This window comes from Polistes dominula, unplaced genomic scaffold, assembly GCF_049000335.1.
Source record: "Polistes dominula isolate Pdom_NZ unplaced genomic scaffold, Pdom_raw_medaka contig_82, whole genome shotgun sequence".
NCBI lineage: Eukaryota > Metazoa > Arthropoda > Insecta > Hymenoptera > Vespidae > Polistes > Polistes dominula.
Genome location: NW_028301046.1, coordinates 2,830,449 through 2,844,276, shown reverse-complemented (window position 1 = coordinate 2,844,276; position 13,828 = coordinate 2,830,449). Strand labels below are relative to the sequence as shown.

At 33.8% G+C, this 13,828-nt stretch overlaps 2 protein-coding genes and 1 long non-coding RNA gene across 4 annotated transcripts in view; 2 read left to right on the top strand and 1 right to left on the bottom strand.

Annotated features, from left to right (window-relative positions):
• Window positions 1-3,568, top strand: part of LOC107074671 (protein groucho) — a 96,506-nt gene extending 92,938 nt beyond the window's left edge. For both annotated transcript variants that reach the window (XM_089175287.1, XM_015336329.2), the window contains exons 12-13: window positions 24-627; window positions 722-3,568. In XM_089175287.1, the coding sequence (XP_089031413.1) occupies window positions 24-627; window positions 722-829 (712 nt within the window). In that variant the 3' untranslated portion in view covers window positions 830-3,568. The remainder of the gene's footprint in view (window positions 1-23; window positions 628-721) is intronic.
• Window positions 3,569-3,699: 131 nt separating this feature from the next.
• Window positions 3,700-5,897, top strand: MBD-like (methyl-CpG-binding domain protein 2). Its single transcript, XM_015336339.2, is given in 6 exon segments — window positions 3,700-3,975; window positions 4,155-4,296; window positions 4,659-4,712; window positions 5,154-5,364; window positions 5,367-5,398; window positions 5,529-5,897. Coding segments are annotated over 6 exon segments (669 nt in total). The 5' UTR covers window positions 3,700-3,844; the 3' UTR covers window positions 5,628-5,897.
• Window positions 5,898-6,756: 859 nt separating this feature from the next.
• On the bottom strand, window positions 6,757-8,600 carry LOC149031627 (uncharacterized). The gene is made up of 2 exons (XR_016177532.1): window positions 7,398-8,600; window positions 6,757-7,320 (listed from the first exon to the last, which is right to left on the bottom strand). It is a non-coding gene; the product is annotated as an uncharacterized LOC149031627 (long non-coding RNA).
• Between the last annotated feature and the right edge of the window lie 5,228 nt (window positions 8,601-13,828).

Below are 13,828 nucleotides of genomic sequence, written 5' to 3'. Positions count from 1 at the left end.
AAATATCTTCTCTCGATTTATAGATCGGTTAAGCTATTACCGGATGGTAGGACGCTCATCGTGGGTGGTGAAGCGAGCAACTTGAGTATCTGGGATTTAGCGAGTCCAACACCTAGAATCAAAGCAGAATTAACTTCTTCTGCGCCTGCCTGTTACGCCTTAGCAATTTCTCCTGACTCGAAAGTTTGCTTCAGTTGCTGCAGCGACGGAAATATCGCCGTATGGGATCTTCAAAATCAAACGTTAGTCAGACAATTTCAAGGCCACACAGATGGTGCTTCTTGCATCGATATATCTGCTAACGGATCGAAACTTTGGACCGGTGGTCTCGACAATACAGTTCGTTCTTGGGATCTTCGGGAGGGTAGACAACTTCAACAGCACGATTTTACGTCACAAATCTTTTCTCTTGGTTATTGTCCTATCGACGAGTGGCTCGCAGTCGGTATGGAGAATTCAAACGTCGAAGTACTTCATGCAACGAAAGCCGACAAATACCAACTACATTTGCACGAATCTTGTGTACTTTCGTTACGCTTTGCCTCTTGCGGCAAGTGGTTTGTTTCAACTGGCAAAGATAATTTGCTGAATGCTTGGCGTACCCCATATGGAGCATCAATATTCCAGGTAATATTTCTCTCACTTGTTTCTACTATATTTCATCTAACAAACACTAACGAATATGTAAACTTATATTTTGCTTTACTTTTCTTTTTTACAGTCAAAGGAATCATCTTCAGTGCTCAGCTGTGACATCTCCAATGATGACAAATACATAGTGACAGGATCGGGAGACAAAAAAGCTACCGTCTATGAAGTGATTTATTGAGTTGTTTTTACAATAACATTGAAATATTCAACGAACGTTAAATACATTGAAATGTTAAACGTGTTGTATTCCTCAACGAGACCAGTGCATTATTCTTGAGTGACAATGAGTTTGTTCATCGATTAAGTAAAAAGGATTACTTTTCAATCACGATACAGGCAACAATAAATAAATTCTTATTACCATTCAAGACTGATTCACAATGGACATTAGAACCCGAATTTAAGAAAGTACCAAGATTGACGATGTTCATAAGAATGAAAACTGAATTGCTCGCATGGACAAGCATTATGTTACGAGTTTACACACATATAGCACATAAATATATATCATACATATCATATATGTCATATATATGTATATATATATATATATCACATATATAATATGTATATACATATGCATATATATCATTATGTGTGTATATGTGTGTAAAAAAAATATATATATACAAATATATATATATATATAAACAAGAAACGCTTAGTTATTTAAGATTGTATAGGAAGAATTAGTAATATGTAGGTATGAACGATAAAAGAGACATAATAAAGATTCTTGTACGAAATTCTCTCTTAATGATAGGAGGTAAAAATCGACCGTGCGTGTAATATGTTGCTAATGTAATATAGAAGACTTGATGCTATAAGTATATCTTTTACGTGTGATTGCGAAAGAAAAATGAACAATCGATCTATATCGTGCACTTCATCGTATGCGTCGTTCATCATTTTCGTGCTTGAGATCTTCGTCGATCATAAAATCGGCAGATTACTCGGCGACATGTTGAACATTGACCTCATGCGTAGACTTGTCAAAAGTAGGAATGTGTGTCGTGATACAAAATTATACATAAAAAATATAAGAAGAAGAAGAAGAAGAAAATAACAGAAAATATATCGAACACGCGTATAGGAAGAGCGTTTATGGTAAAACAATGCGAATGTAGTATTTATGGATGGAATAATTTTTCGATCGCGCTGTGATGTTTAGAAAATGTCCGAGAATGTAAGATGCATGTGACTGGTCCATATTTCTACTAGGCGGAAAGTAATCCTATATAATATTGGATTTAAAAGAAAAAATATTCTCTATTCAACTACTCTTCCACGTTCAGTGTTGAATCGCGATCATTGTCACATCATCGTTATAGTTACTCGGACGGACTCTAGAAATGGGCATCGAATTATTTTCAAATCTATTTCCATTCTATTTTATGTTAACGAGCGCATACTCGAAATGCTTTAGGTATCACGTCCAAAAAATCGATGAGCTCGTACGCGGAAGCGCGTCATTCTCACAATAAGCATTATATCAAGCGAATCTCTAAACTCTTGTTAGTCCTTTTACAACTGCCAGTCTTACACTACGTGCGAATGTGTTCATAGGATCGATCCTATCGCGTGCAACTTGAACGTGCGTTTACGTATCTACGAGTATAATACTGTTATTTTACAGATCGCGTATGTATGTATATGTATGTATGTATGTATGTATGTATGTATGTATGTATGTAAGATCGCGAGCAGAGGTGTTTTACTGCTAACGCGAGTCCGGTTCGCATGCGAAACTCATTCTTTTGTTCATCAATAAAGAAAACCATTTTGTTTTTATCATATAATTAGGTAGGTATATTTTACTGTGGACAGAAACATCGATCGAGAATAAAATGCGTGTTCACGCCTTTGTTAACGTACATACATACGTATTTTAGAAAATATTTGACAAATTATTTTTATGACCGTAAACTTAGATTTAGGCCATCGCGCATCGGCACATTCGATCGGCGTACGAGCTTGCAATCGTATCATCGACGAGATCTAGATTCGCGCGAAGCCAACGATAGCGACCTTATCCTATAACTTCTTTATCTCTCTTTATCTCTCTTTCTCTCTCTCTCTCTCTCTCTCTCTCCATTTCTATCTTTGCCTCTCTTTCTATCTATTTCCTCTGCGCTAATTAAACAAAAATCGAAAGAGAAGCCTCATGAAGTAGAGTGCTAGTTGACACGGTATTATTAATCATGATCCCTTCTCCTAAGCCGATCGGCGGAAGCATCTAATGCATATGGAGATTTATATTTTGTTACAGGATAATACACAAAAACGCAGAACAGATAAGTATGCGTCATTAAACGCGCATTCGAAACGCTGTGATCGTTGATAATGACAAACTAAATCGATTTTTTTTTAACATTTCTTAAAAGATAACAAGAAAGAAGAGTTTTAATAAATGATAAAAGATTTGTTACGACGATCACAGTCGTGACGATGATAATAGACCAATAGAAACAACGATACCTCAAAAGACTCAATAGTTTATTATCTTTAACGGATCAATGTGTACAGAATCAATATTCTTTTACGGTAATATTAAAAAAAAAAAAAAGAAACATACACACGCAACACGAAAAAGAAAGAAAACGGACAAAAGTAATCGCAAATTCGATGCCTAGGATGATTACAATTTTTCCTTTTTTTTTTTTTTTAATTCCTATCCTGCGTTCATCAAATTAATATACCTCCAAACTACTTGTGCTTCGCGCACCGATTGCGCAAGAATCGAAAGAACGGTCACTTATGAAACCGAAGAAAAGAGCAGATATTAATATTTTCTTTTATCACATTTCATATCGTTCCTATAACTATACGACATTTGTTTTTTGGCAATTAAATAATCTATACATATGTATATATATATATGTATATGTATATATATATATATACACATATAAATTTCGACGTTGTTTATCTTTCTACCCTCGTACTTATTCTCCTTGTTTTTTAATAAACAGATATAATTATTATTAATTCGTCTTTCGTATTTCGATTTGAAATTTCGCGCCATTTGGCTATAACAACTGAGCGGTGCTGCCACATATCGTAGTGTTTATGAAACTCTCACCGGCGAGTTTCAATATGGCCGTCAACATTGCGTAGGTGTAATTTAGTGCATATCGTTCCCGCGTCTTTCGCCAATTATTTATTTGTTAATGTGATAAAAATAATCGACAAGATGAATATGTCAGTTGAGAAAAAGAAATATCCATCTGCATTACCAACAAATTGGTCAACGAGGGAAGAAGCAACCAGAAAAAGTCAAAATCAAGTAACATCAACAGGGAAAGTTGATGTTTACTATTACAGGTATGTATTTATTAATTAAGGTAATAATTATTACAGAATTATTTATATTATAATGTATCAATCATTCCTATAAAGTCTCGATTAAAATTATTGTCAGTGAGATAAATGAAAAAGAACACATTGTAAAATATTCCATGTAAACATTGTGCTTACTAGATACATGGTTTTATTTTTTTCAGTCGGGGTGTAAGAAACGATGCATCATTGGTACCACCTATAAGGCAGACTGCATCCATATTTAAACAACCAGTTACTATATACAAAACACAAGAGGGAAAAGTAAAAGATGTAAAGCATGGTAATCATGAGAAACCAAAACAGGTTAGACATTAGATGTACTAATATGATATAACTGGTTCCTTTGGTATTGACCTTATAAGAAATGGTTTTTTATACTGATAATGTTTCTTTTATATGGAATCCGCTAGCACCTACTTTTATTTCATATTAAGTAATTTTTACGAGACAAGTTACTACGGTTTTGAAATACCCTACCGCAGTGAATTGTTCTCTTCGTTCTTCATCCATATGTATGATACTTAAAAATGTGGCATGCTTTTTCCAAAGATTTATGTACAGAAACTTTCTCATAAGGGATTGCTCTAATATAGGAAACATTTGAAACCATTTTATGTACCTTCCCTTTTGATTCTCATATTATAAACATCCAATCGTTCTCTTAGGAAGTAGCCGATAAAGCTGATGGTAAATACGGCTCCCAAGATAAGCCTAAGCAGGTAACTCTATTTAACGCGCTCGTCCACACATTCAGTATGATTTTACGTTACTGTATTCTATTTTTTAATGAAAACTTTGCATCGAATATCATTGCATTGTATTTGACTTAAATGTACCATTAATGTACATGATAATGCAAATGGTTCTTTTAGAAAGTCAGTTCGATGGATATTTAGATACATTGGAATATATATTTCATTTTGCTAGTTTTTCAATTATCTCCTACTTTACTTACCCACCTTACCTTGTAAAAGTATATAGTTTGATGTTAATTTATTTTGTGAAGTAACCTTTTTGTTGTATTATTGATGTTAATTATATAATCTTATTTTATACATTAGTTACTTCTGATATATAAGTCATAACATATATAGTTAATTTTATCTATAAAAATGTTTGTTTTATTTCTTTCTTATTGCAATATGATTGTAATTTTGCAGCTATTTTGGGAGAAACGTTTAGAAGGTCTAAGAGCTTGCGATCCAGATGGATATGAATTCGATGCAATGGATTTACCAAAATCTCTTAAACCTGTAGGACCTTATATAACAGAGGAAACTTTGCTACAAAGTGTAGCAACAGCCCTTCATGTATCTTCTCAACCTGTTACGGGTCAAACAGGATCTAAAACGGCTCTAGAAAAAAATCCGGGAGTTTTCTCAATCCAGAACAACCTCTTGTACAGGTATAAATATTAATAACTTATCATAAACAAGATATTTTATTTTTAATAATTCTTAAAACTTGCATTATATTCATAATCAATTCACCTGACAAAATTAAAATGAAAACATTACAATTATTTATTATTACAGGCTGTTTCCATAGCAGACGAAGACATCAAAAGACAAGAAGATTGCGTAGCAATAGCAAGAAAAAAGTTGCAAGAAGCGTTAGAGGGGATACCTGTATAAAGTTTAGTAGACATGTTATCATCAATACATTCTTTAATTTTAAGTTCATTTTATTTATATTACACGTTAGATTTTTTATAATAAGTATTTTATATAAAAAGAGAAACAAGAAAATGAAAAAAAAAAAACAACAAAAAAGAAAGAGGAGAGTGTTCACAAGGTGATACATCTATGTGTGATAATTTAGTTTTAAGTTGACACCTTAATAACCAATACGCTGTCCAATGAAAAACCACAATCATTTGTAATTTATTACATTTACAAATCCAATTGAATGTGTTCTTCCTTCCGTTAACTGGTCTTTATCGCAACATTTAATATACCGTCCAGCAAATTTCTTGTCTTGCATTACTAAGCAACGCAACATAAGGTCTCGTAAATACGAGACGAAACATTCGAAGAAAGATGCACGCGCAATCGGATTCTAGGTCATTAAACTTCTTTCAGCTAAGTTGCACGAAAGAAAGATCAAATTAATCAGATTGAAATCGTTCATGTTGGAAAGCGCTAAGGACAACCACTCGTAATCTGATATTGTCGTAAACGATCGAGCGTGTAGCAGGAAATTCGATCTTGTTCTGGTACAAGCCAAGAAAAAGTAAGAAGACATAAGTGATATTAAAGGGAATAAAGTAAAGGGAAGATGGAGAAGAGGTAAACATTACTGCTAAGAGATAGACATCGTTTAAAATCGATCAACGTAGCCTAAATATTTCAAATGAAAAGTATAAAATAAAAATGGGGGTATGGGGTGGGGGGGGGAAATGCTACGTCTCTAGGAACGCTTTAGATGTGAATAAGAAACTATCTCTCTACGTAAAGTAATCACAAATAAAACGTAAACTCCCATTAAATTCTCGTTGCAATTACATATATAATTTAAGCGAGGAGTAAAAAGGAAGAAAAATAATGAAATAAAGTATGAAAGAGTAGAGAATATTTATTATCACTTTGTAGGGCTTGTTTCTTTAACAGCGATTCAATCTTTTTTATTTTTGCAATTCTCATCGAGTAATGGAAAGAAACAGAAAGAGAAAACGATAAGAACGGTATAAACAGAGATGAGAGAAAGGAGTGAGTATTTAAAGCGAAATTCTCTGTACTCGGCGGTCAGGATAAACGAGACTGGTCAATAAAAGTCTTTTTTTATTTGCGAACGACGATGTTACAAAAAAAATATCATGACTAGACGTAGATAGAAGTTATTTTCGAAAAATATTTTTTGTGCATACTAAAGTAAAAGGAATAAGAAGAAAAGTGCATTTGCCTTGTTATCCTTGAGCAAAAGGATAAAATGAATAAGAGAGGAGGAAAGAGACAGACTCGTGCCATCGTCTGGAGACGGGTAGACGAGGTATACCTTCGTTCAGGGCTTCTCGTCAACAAAAGAAATACCCGAAGCACCCAGGTATATAATAGGTATATAGTAGGTACATACAATGCTGTATCGCCAGCTTTTCAGGTAAGCCAGAACGAACAGCCAGGTAAGCCAGGTGGTAAATTTTTGTCCTCTCTCTCTCTCTCTCTCTCACTCTCTCTCTTCATACTCTTGGAGAGTCCCTCATCCTCATCGTCCTTTTCTCACCATCTTCGTTGAACAGCTGTTTCCCAGTGCATTTGGCCAAAAGGCTCGCCCTTTTTCCTTCGCTTGACGTCGCGATCGAACCAGATCGTTCCTTGCCCTCGGCCCTGCCTGCACCATTTTTAAATCTTATGACTCGTTTCATTTCTCCCCTTTCAATGTAATATACATACGTATCTTATACATACGTATATGCATTGGTGAGAATATGTACAAATATTATAGTCGAAGGGAACAGGAGTAAATTGTAGCGTTGTTGACGGTAGAATGGCGGAAAACCCGCATCGTAGTGACGTAAACGACACCCTACGGTCCAACGCGATTCGTTCTCATTCGACTACCCTTAACTTTCTTTTGGGAAGAACGAATGTATATAAGCTCAAGGTTGATGAGCACGAGAAAAGACATCAGGGTGCCCAATTTTGAGAAACATCTTGTTCTTTCTTTGCAACGATATAAATGCTTCGTTAGACAAAATTGATTTATTATACTTTTTTTAAGGAAGACGAATATTCCAAAGAAAGTTTAATCAAGTATAGGAAGTAGTAAAAAAAAGAAAAAGAAAAAAATAAATTGTTTAATGACTAGTAGTGGGAGCTTGATTAGACGTTACTTTGATATTCTTTTTTTTGTTTTTTTCTTCTTCGGTAAGAGAAAATGAAGCCAATGAAGAATATAATCCGTCTCAAGCGATACTCGCATATAAATAGAGCGAACTGTAGAACAACGAAGCGTTATCGATCTTTTGAACAGGCCTTCGACCGACGGAAGTCGACCAAGTTGACCGACTTGACCAGCGCGTTATCCATGTCTCGAGTTGACCGGAAGCGAACACGATTTTTCATCGAACATCTGTCTTTTCGAAATGACGGTCAACACGGAAACTTAACGTTTTCTGATAATATTACAATAATCTTCAAACAGATACGTTCAAATATCAAGAAAACAAATCAGTTTGAATACAAAAACCAATAATATGCAGATTTTTTGTTAACATTATATAATTAATCATCGATCTTTGATAATGTTTATGAAAATTAGATTGAAGAATGCGACGAATAAAGATTATTCTTAAGATTGTAAAGTTTCCTTTGTCTTTTATTTCAATTTTCCTAATTGATTGCTTTCTTGTGGCAAGAGTTAAACTATGAAAGAACATACTAGAATATCTTTCTACATTTTGAAGGGACACGAAAAATCGACATTTTCTTAAAGAGGCGTTGGTCCATCGGTCTCAACAGAAGAACAACTGGAGGGGACCTTCGACTCTCAACTGGCAACATGTAATCGATGTCGACTCAACTTTCTCTCTCGTAGGCTGCGCGAGAGAGGAAATGGTGCGGTCTCTGGAGAGTTCAAAGGAAAAGAAAAGAAATGAAAAATAAGAAGGAGACAATGTTCACAGCACGTACCCATGACTTAAGCTTTTCATTCTAACCCATGGCCACCACGATTTTCCACAGTTATTGCTGTTCAGACCTACCCTATAAGCTATTCATTTGCCAATTATTTGTCCATTCCTTATTTTTCCATCCTATAGTATATTTAACGAAAGTTCTACGTGTGGTCTTCCTAGAAAAACGTTTAACGATTTTCGATATAAATATATATATATAAATATTCTTCTTTTTTCAGTTATAATATTTTAAATATATCGTAAAAATTATTTGTGTATATTCCTATATATATATTTTATTATATTTAATTTTTTATTATATATATATATATATATATATATATATATATATATATATATATATATATATATATTAATTTTATTAATTTTTTAATTTTTTTAATTTTAAAATTAATTAATTTTATTAATTTTTTATTATATATATAATATTATAATTATACATATAAAATAATATTATATATATAATTATAAAATTGTAATTATATAAATAATATAAATAAACAAATATATACAATAGAAAAATAAATAATATAAATAAATAATAGAAAAATATATAATATAAATAGATATATATATATATATAATTTTTAATTCTTTTTATATTTAATTTTATATATTAAATATAAGTTTAGGAAAGGTTAAAAACCGCTGTCGCTTTCCGTCTGGCCCATTGTTATACCGTTCCGTTTCGGGCACAGAAAAGAGATCGAAATCTATTGAACCGTCTGAAAAGCGGCCCTCTCCTCTCAACGTTTGCTCTCTCTCCCTTTTCTCCGTTTCTTCATCCTCTCTATTCGACCCTTTGCCTTTCGTCTCTCCTACAACCCATGTTCTTCTTTCGATCGAATACTACTCTCTTTCTCTTTTTCTCTTTCTCTACATCCCTTTTTCTCTTTTTCACAGACTCCAGACACCAAGAAGGATGTCGCAAGGAATCTTACAAACTTAAGAAAAATATTTCTCTTCTTTATTCACTCGTCTTGTGCATTCCAAATAAAATATGTAATATTCAAATCATAGAAGAATGATCGTCCAAATTTATTCTCGATTTGTCATGGGAAATTAAAGAAAAATAAAAAAAAAATAATAATATTTTATCAAACATTCGAACGCGATTTGTTTGAACTTTATTAAAATTATAAGAAAGATGATAATTTTCATTACAAAACATCCGATCGTATTTGAAATATAACGCTGTAAGTAGGAAGGGGGCAAGGTCGAGGACGTCCTAGAGATTGCGAACGCAACGATGCATCTATCTGGGAGAGCGAATTATCGAGATATCGATCGACTATCGCTTAATATCCGGTTATCCGCAAAATCGTGTGGCCTCCCGCATTGGAAAGCATGGCCGAGAGCGTCTCTGACCGAAACCCTCTTCTCGGTGGTCTGTCTGTCTGTCTGTCTGTTTCTGTCTCTGTCTCTGTCCATGTCCCAGTCCCTATCTTTCTCTCTTTCTCTTCTCTGCTCTTTTCTAGGAAAGAAAATGTACAAAAAATATTAATACATATATACATATTATATTATATTAATATTATATTATAATATTATATTTTTTTTATATATATTTTTATTTTTTATAATATAATATTATAACATTAAATATTATATATTATTATAATATAATTTATATGTTCAATTATATTATATTATATATTAATTATATATTATAATTTATATATATTGTAGCAGGAATTTTTGAGATATTACATTTTGTATCGTAATTACATTTTGTATACCAATTTTCAAGGAGATTCAATTAAAATCTTGTTTCTTTTTTTTTGATATAAAAATAATATGCTCATTAGATGAATCTGATTGATAAGAAATGAAGTAATAATCGAAAGATAGGATCATTTGATCGTCACCGAGAAGAGATTTTCAATGTGTCGTCGTCTTAGTTGTGGATCGTTAGATTGTCGGTAAGACTTAGGAGTAGTAATTCAGAGGTGTAGCCGACTCAGAGGCCAGCAATGCGGTTCTCCAGTAACGTGTTGTTACACCCCGCTCGATCGAAATCGAAAGAAATGTCCTCTCCTCTCGCACACGATCGCGCGAAAGCGACTACTACTCAGCGCCTTACCAATGCAGCAATCGCGGTCTTTGCTGCACACCTTGCCAGGAGAGGACAAGAGAGTCCGGCAACTCTTGGGAGCGCTTTCGCAAAGCAACGACAATGATCTCCGTGGAAGGCAACCGGTTGCACGCGCTAAAAATACAAGCTGGACGACGCGGAACGCCAAAGAGGAGCCAACATCTACCTCTCTGCGTCATTGAGAGAAGGTAACGAGTATGTAATTTCAAAGGTTCGACCCTAACCCCTCTCTTACCTATTTTATCTTTAACATTTGTTAGATTTAACTAACTCAATGAAATATCTATTGTTTTTGATTATAACGTTTATCGTGTGAAACAGGACAATGAAATTATTCGTTAGGTGTTTTCAAAGGTAATCAAGTATTCGTTAGAATTCAATTTTATCTTTGAACGAAACATTTAGCGATAATATCATTCATCTATTTATGAATATCAAAGTCTTTTTCGATTTTCATGATATTCATATATCTCTTCTATTGAATATTATATCTTATTTTATGACAAAATGCAAATTATTATAGTCTAATGTGTTTTTTTCTTCTTTTTCTCTGTTTTGGTTGAAAAGACAATTTGAGAAGATCGTTATTGTGCCACTATGCATTGATATCGAAGAATAAATCGTCTATGAAGAGAAAAAAATACTTGTACAGTAGTATTGCCACGATGATGCTACCTGATTGATTTCAAAGCTCGTATTGGCAACTTACTCGTCTGTGGTTCGTTCGAGAAGAGTGCTCGGGGAAACATCGACGTGGCATGGAAACATCGGTAGTGCTCGTAACGAGCTTCGAAAACACGATAACTCGAGGGTATTTACGAGCGGGTGAGGTAGGAGCGCGAGAACGCGCTCGGCAGGTGCTCTCTTCGGCAAAAGGTGGCGTCTCGAGACAGCCTTGAGAGAGAACGAGAGAAAGAGACGCACCACCACGGGTCGTTGGATTCGACAAGCGAAGAGAAACAAAATCGGTTGGTTAGCTAGTCGTTTGGCTAGTAGTCGTTCTTTGGATCTTTCCTTTGCTCGCTCAACCGAATCCGACTCGAATGAAATTCAATGAATCTTTACCTATCATACTTTTTCCGTCTCTCTATCTTATCTTATATTTTCAATGTTATCTACTATTTCTTTTAGTTAAACGGTAATTAAGTGTCAATAATAATCATTGATGTTAACTTTATTGCTTATTTGTCATAACTCTTGGTCTTTGAATAAGATCGGAAAGGGGTTTCATTTCTAAACGTATTGAATAAGAGTCGTTCAAAATGAATGATACCCGTTAAAAGGAAATTTGTTAAATATAGGATAACAGGAAAGTTTGCTAAAAGTAGTTGTTCGATGCCCATTCGATGATATAAATATCTATTGAATACTCTCGTGAAATTTATGTAAACCGATGCAGAACTATAAATCCATGTACGGACGCAAATACATAAAAGCTATCGAATGTCTCTCCGATAAATATCTAACGCGATGATTCGTTCGATATTAGCGTCCTGGTAACCATTACGCGTTTCAGAGAAATCACGAGGCGCGAAGTAACGAATCGATGCTCGTTCCAATTTTCGAACATTGCCCTGTAATGCGTTTACCGTGGCTACTGACAACGTTCTGTTGGATTCATTTCATCGAATTTTCAACTATCGCCTCTCAGATTTATTTATTTCACAAAATTATCTCGTATACGAATGTATTTTCGTTTTGCTTGCAGTATACAAACGTGTTAGCTATGAATTTGAGGTTTTTATACCTACTCGAACTATGCATGTTTCATATTTGAAAATAACGGTCTTTCCGTTCGAAAGAAAAGAAAAAGGTTGTATACCTGAAAATCAGTTGGATTTACAGAAAATTCTTAGCAAAGGCTATTCTTACGAAAAGGATAGAAAACGGAGAATGATTGACACAGAACAATGAAACCCTGCTAAAGACCAATGGATGGACTTTGGAGAATCGAACTATGAGGTCCGGTATCCTATTCTTTGGGTCCTTTTAGTTTAGTTTTCTTTTCTAAACAAAATTTATTGCTGAATCAGGTAAAGAATTTTCTAAATACAAAAAGTTATTCAAACAGTTTAACTTCGTAGGAATGCATCCAAGTAAGAAAAACATTTTTTACATTTTTTCTAAGAATATTCTCGAAGAAGTTGAATTCAACAACGATAGTTCGAAGAAACTTAACTTAATAATTTTAGTTCTCAATTTACTCGTTCATTTGATAATCACAAATCGAAGTAATTTCATTAGCTTTGATCAAACTTACGGTTACTATTCTCAGAGATAACATTTCTACATTTAGTTAACATTTTGTTCCGATGCTAAAAACTTCACATCGATTTATCGTATCGTTTTTAATCTTTTTTTAAGTTGTAACGGAAAGAGAACGAAAAGGACATGGGATCAATAATGACTTTTTTTCAAACGAAAAAGAAATATTTTACTCTTTGTGATGTATGCAGCCACCCACAGTGGTGGCATTTGAAAATCGTTGAACAAATCGAGAATGCCAACCTGGCGACATAATGTGTCGTTAATGATCATAAAATTATAGAAATGAAAAATTTATATTTTTATGTGTATTATAAGTACTATTAAATATAACAAATTAGTTTATTTTTAATATTCATATATTTGCTTGTAAATCATTGAGGGTGAAATAATTCCTAAAATTGAAATTTTGTTCTCCTATTAGTTAGTTGATTAGAAAAATTTGCCGATCGCAAAGAATTAACGGAGCGAAAAGTCTCGTGCTCGTCTTGATATCCGGCAGAGCTTTCCTTTCGAGCAGTAGGTACGTTGCTCGACGTTGTGTTTAATTTATAGCTTTATAGGAGGCTCGAACGATTCAAGCAAGCTTTACGACCTCAACGATGCATCGCTATTATTCCTATGTAGTCGTAAATTTCCTTCCTGTTGCATTTCCCTCCTTGTCGATGATCGCACGCGAGTTTGATCTTTGCTAAAACTCCGCAGGGATTACAAAAGAGATCTCGCATAATAAAATGAACAAAAAAAAAAATAATAATAATAAAAGAAAAGACAAGAGGAGAGAAAAGCTTCCTTGGCATAGTTTGTTTCAACTTTAGTCAGTCGAATTGGAAATGATATTT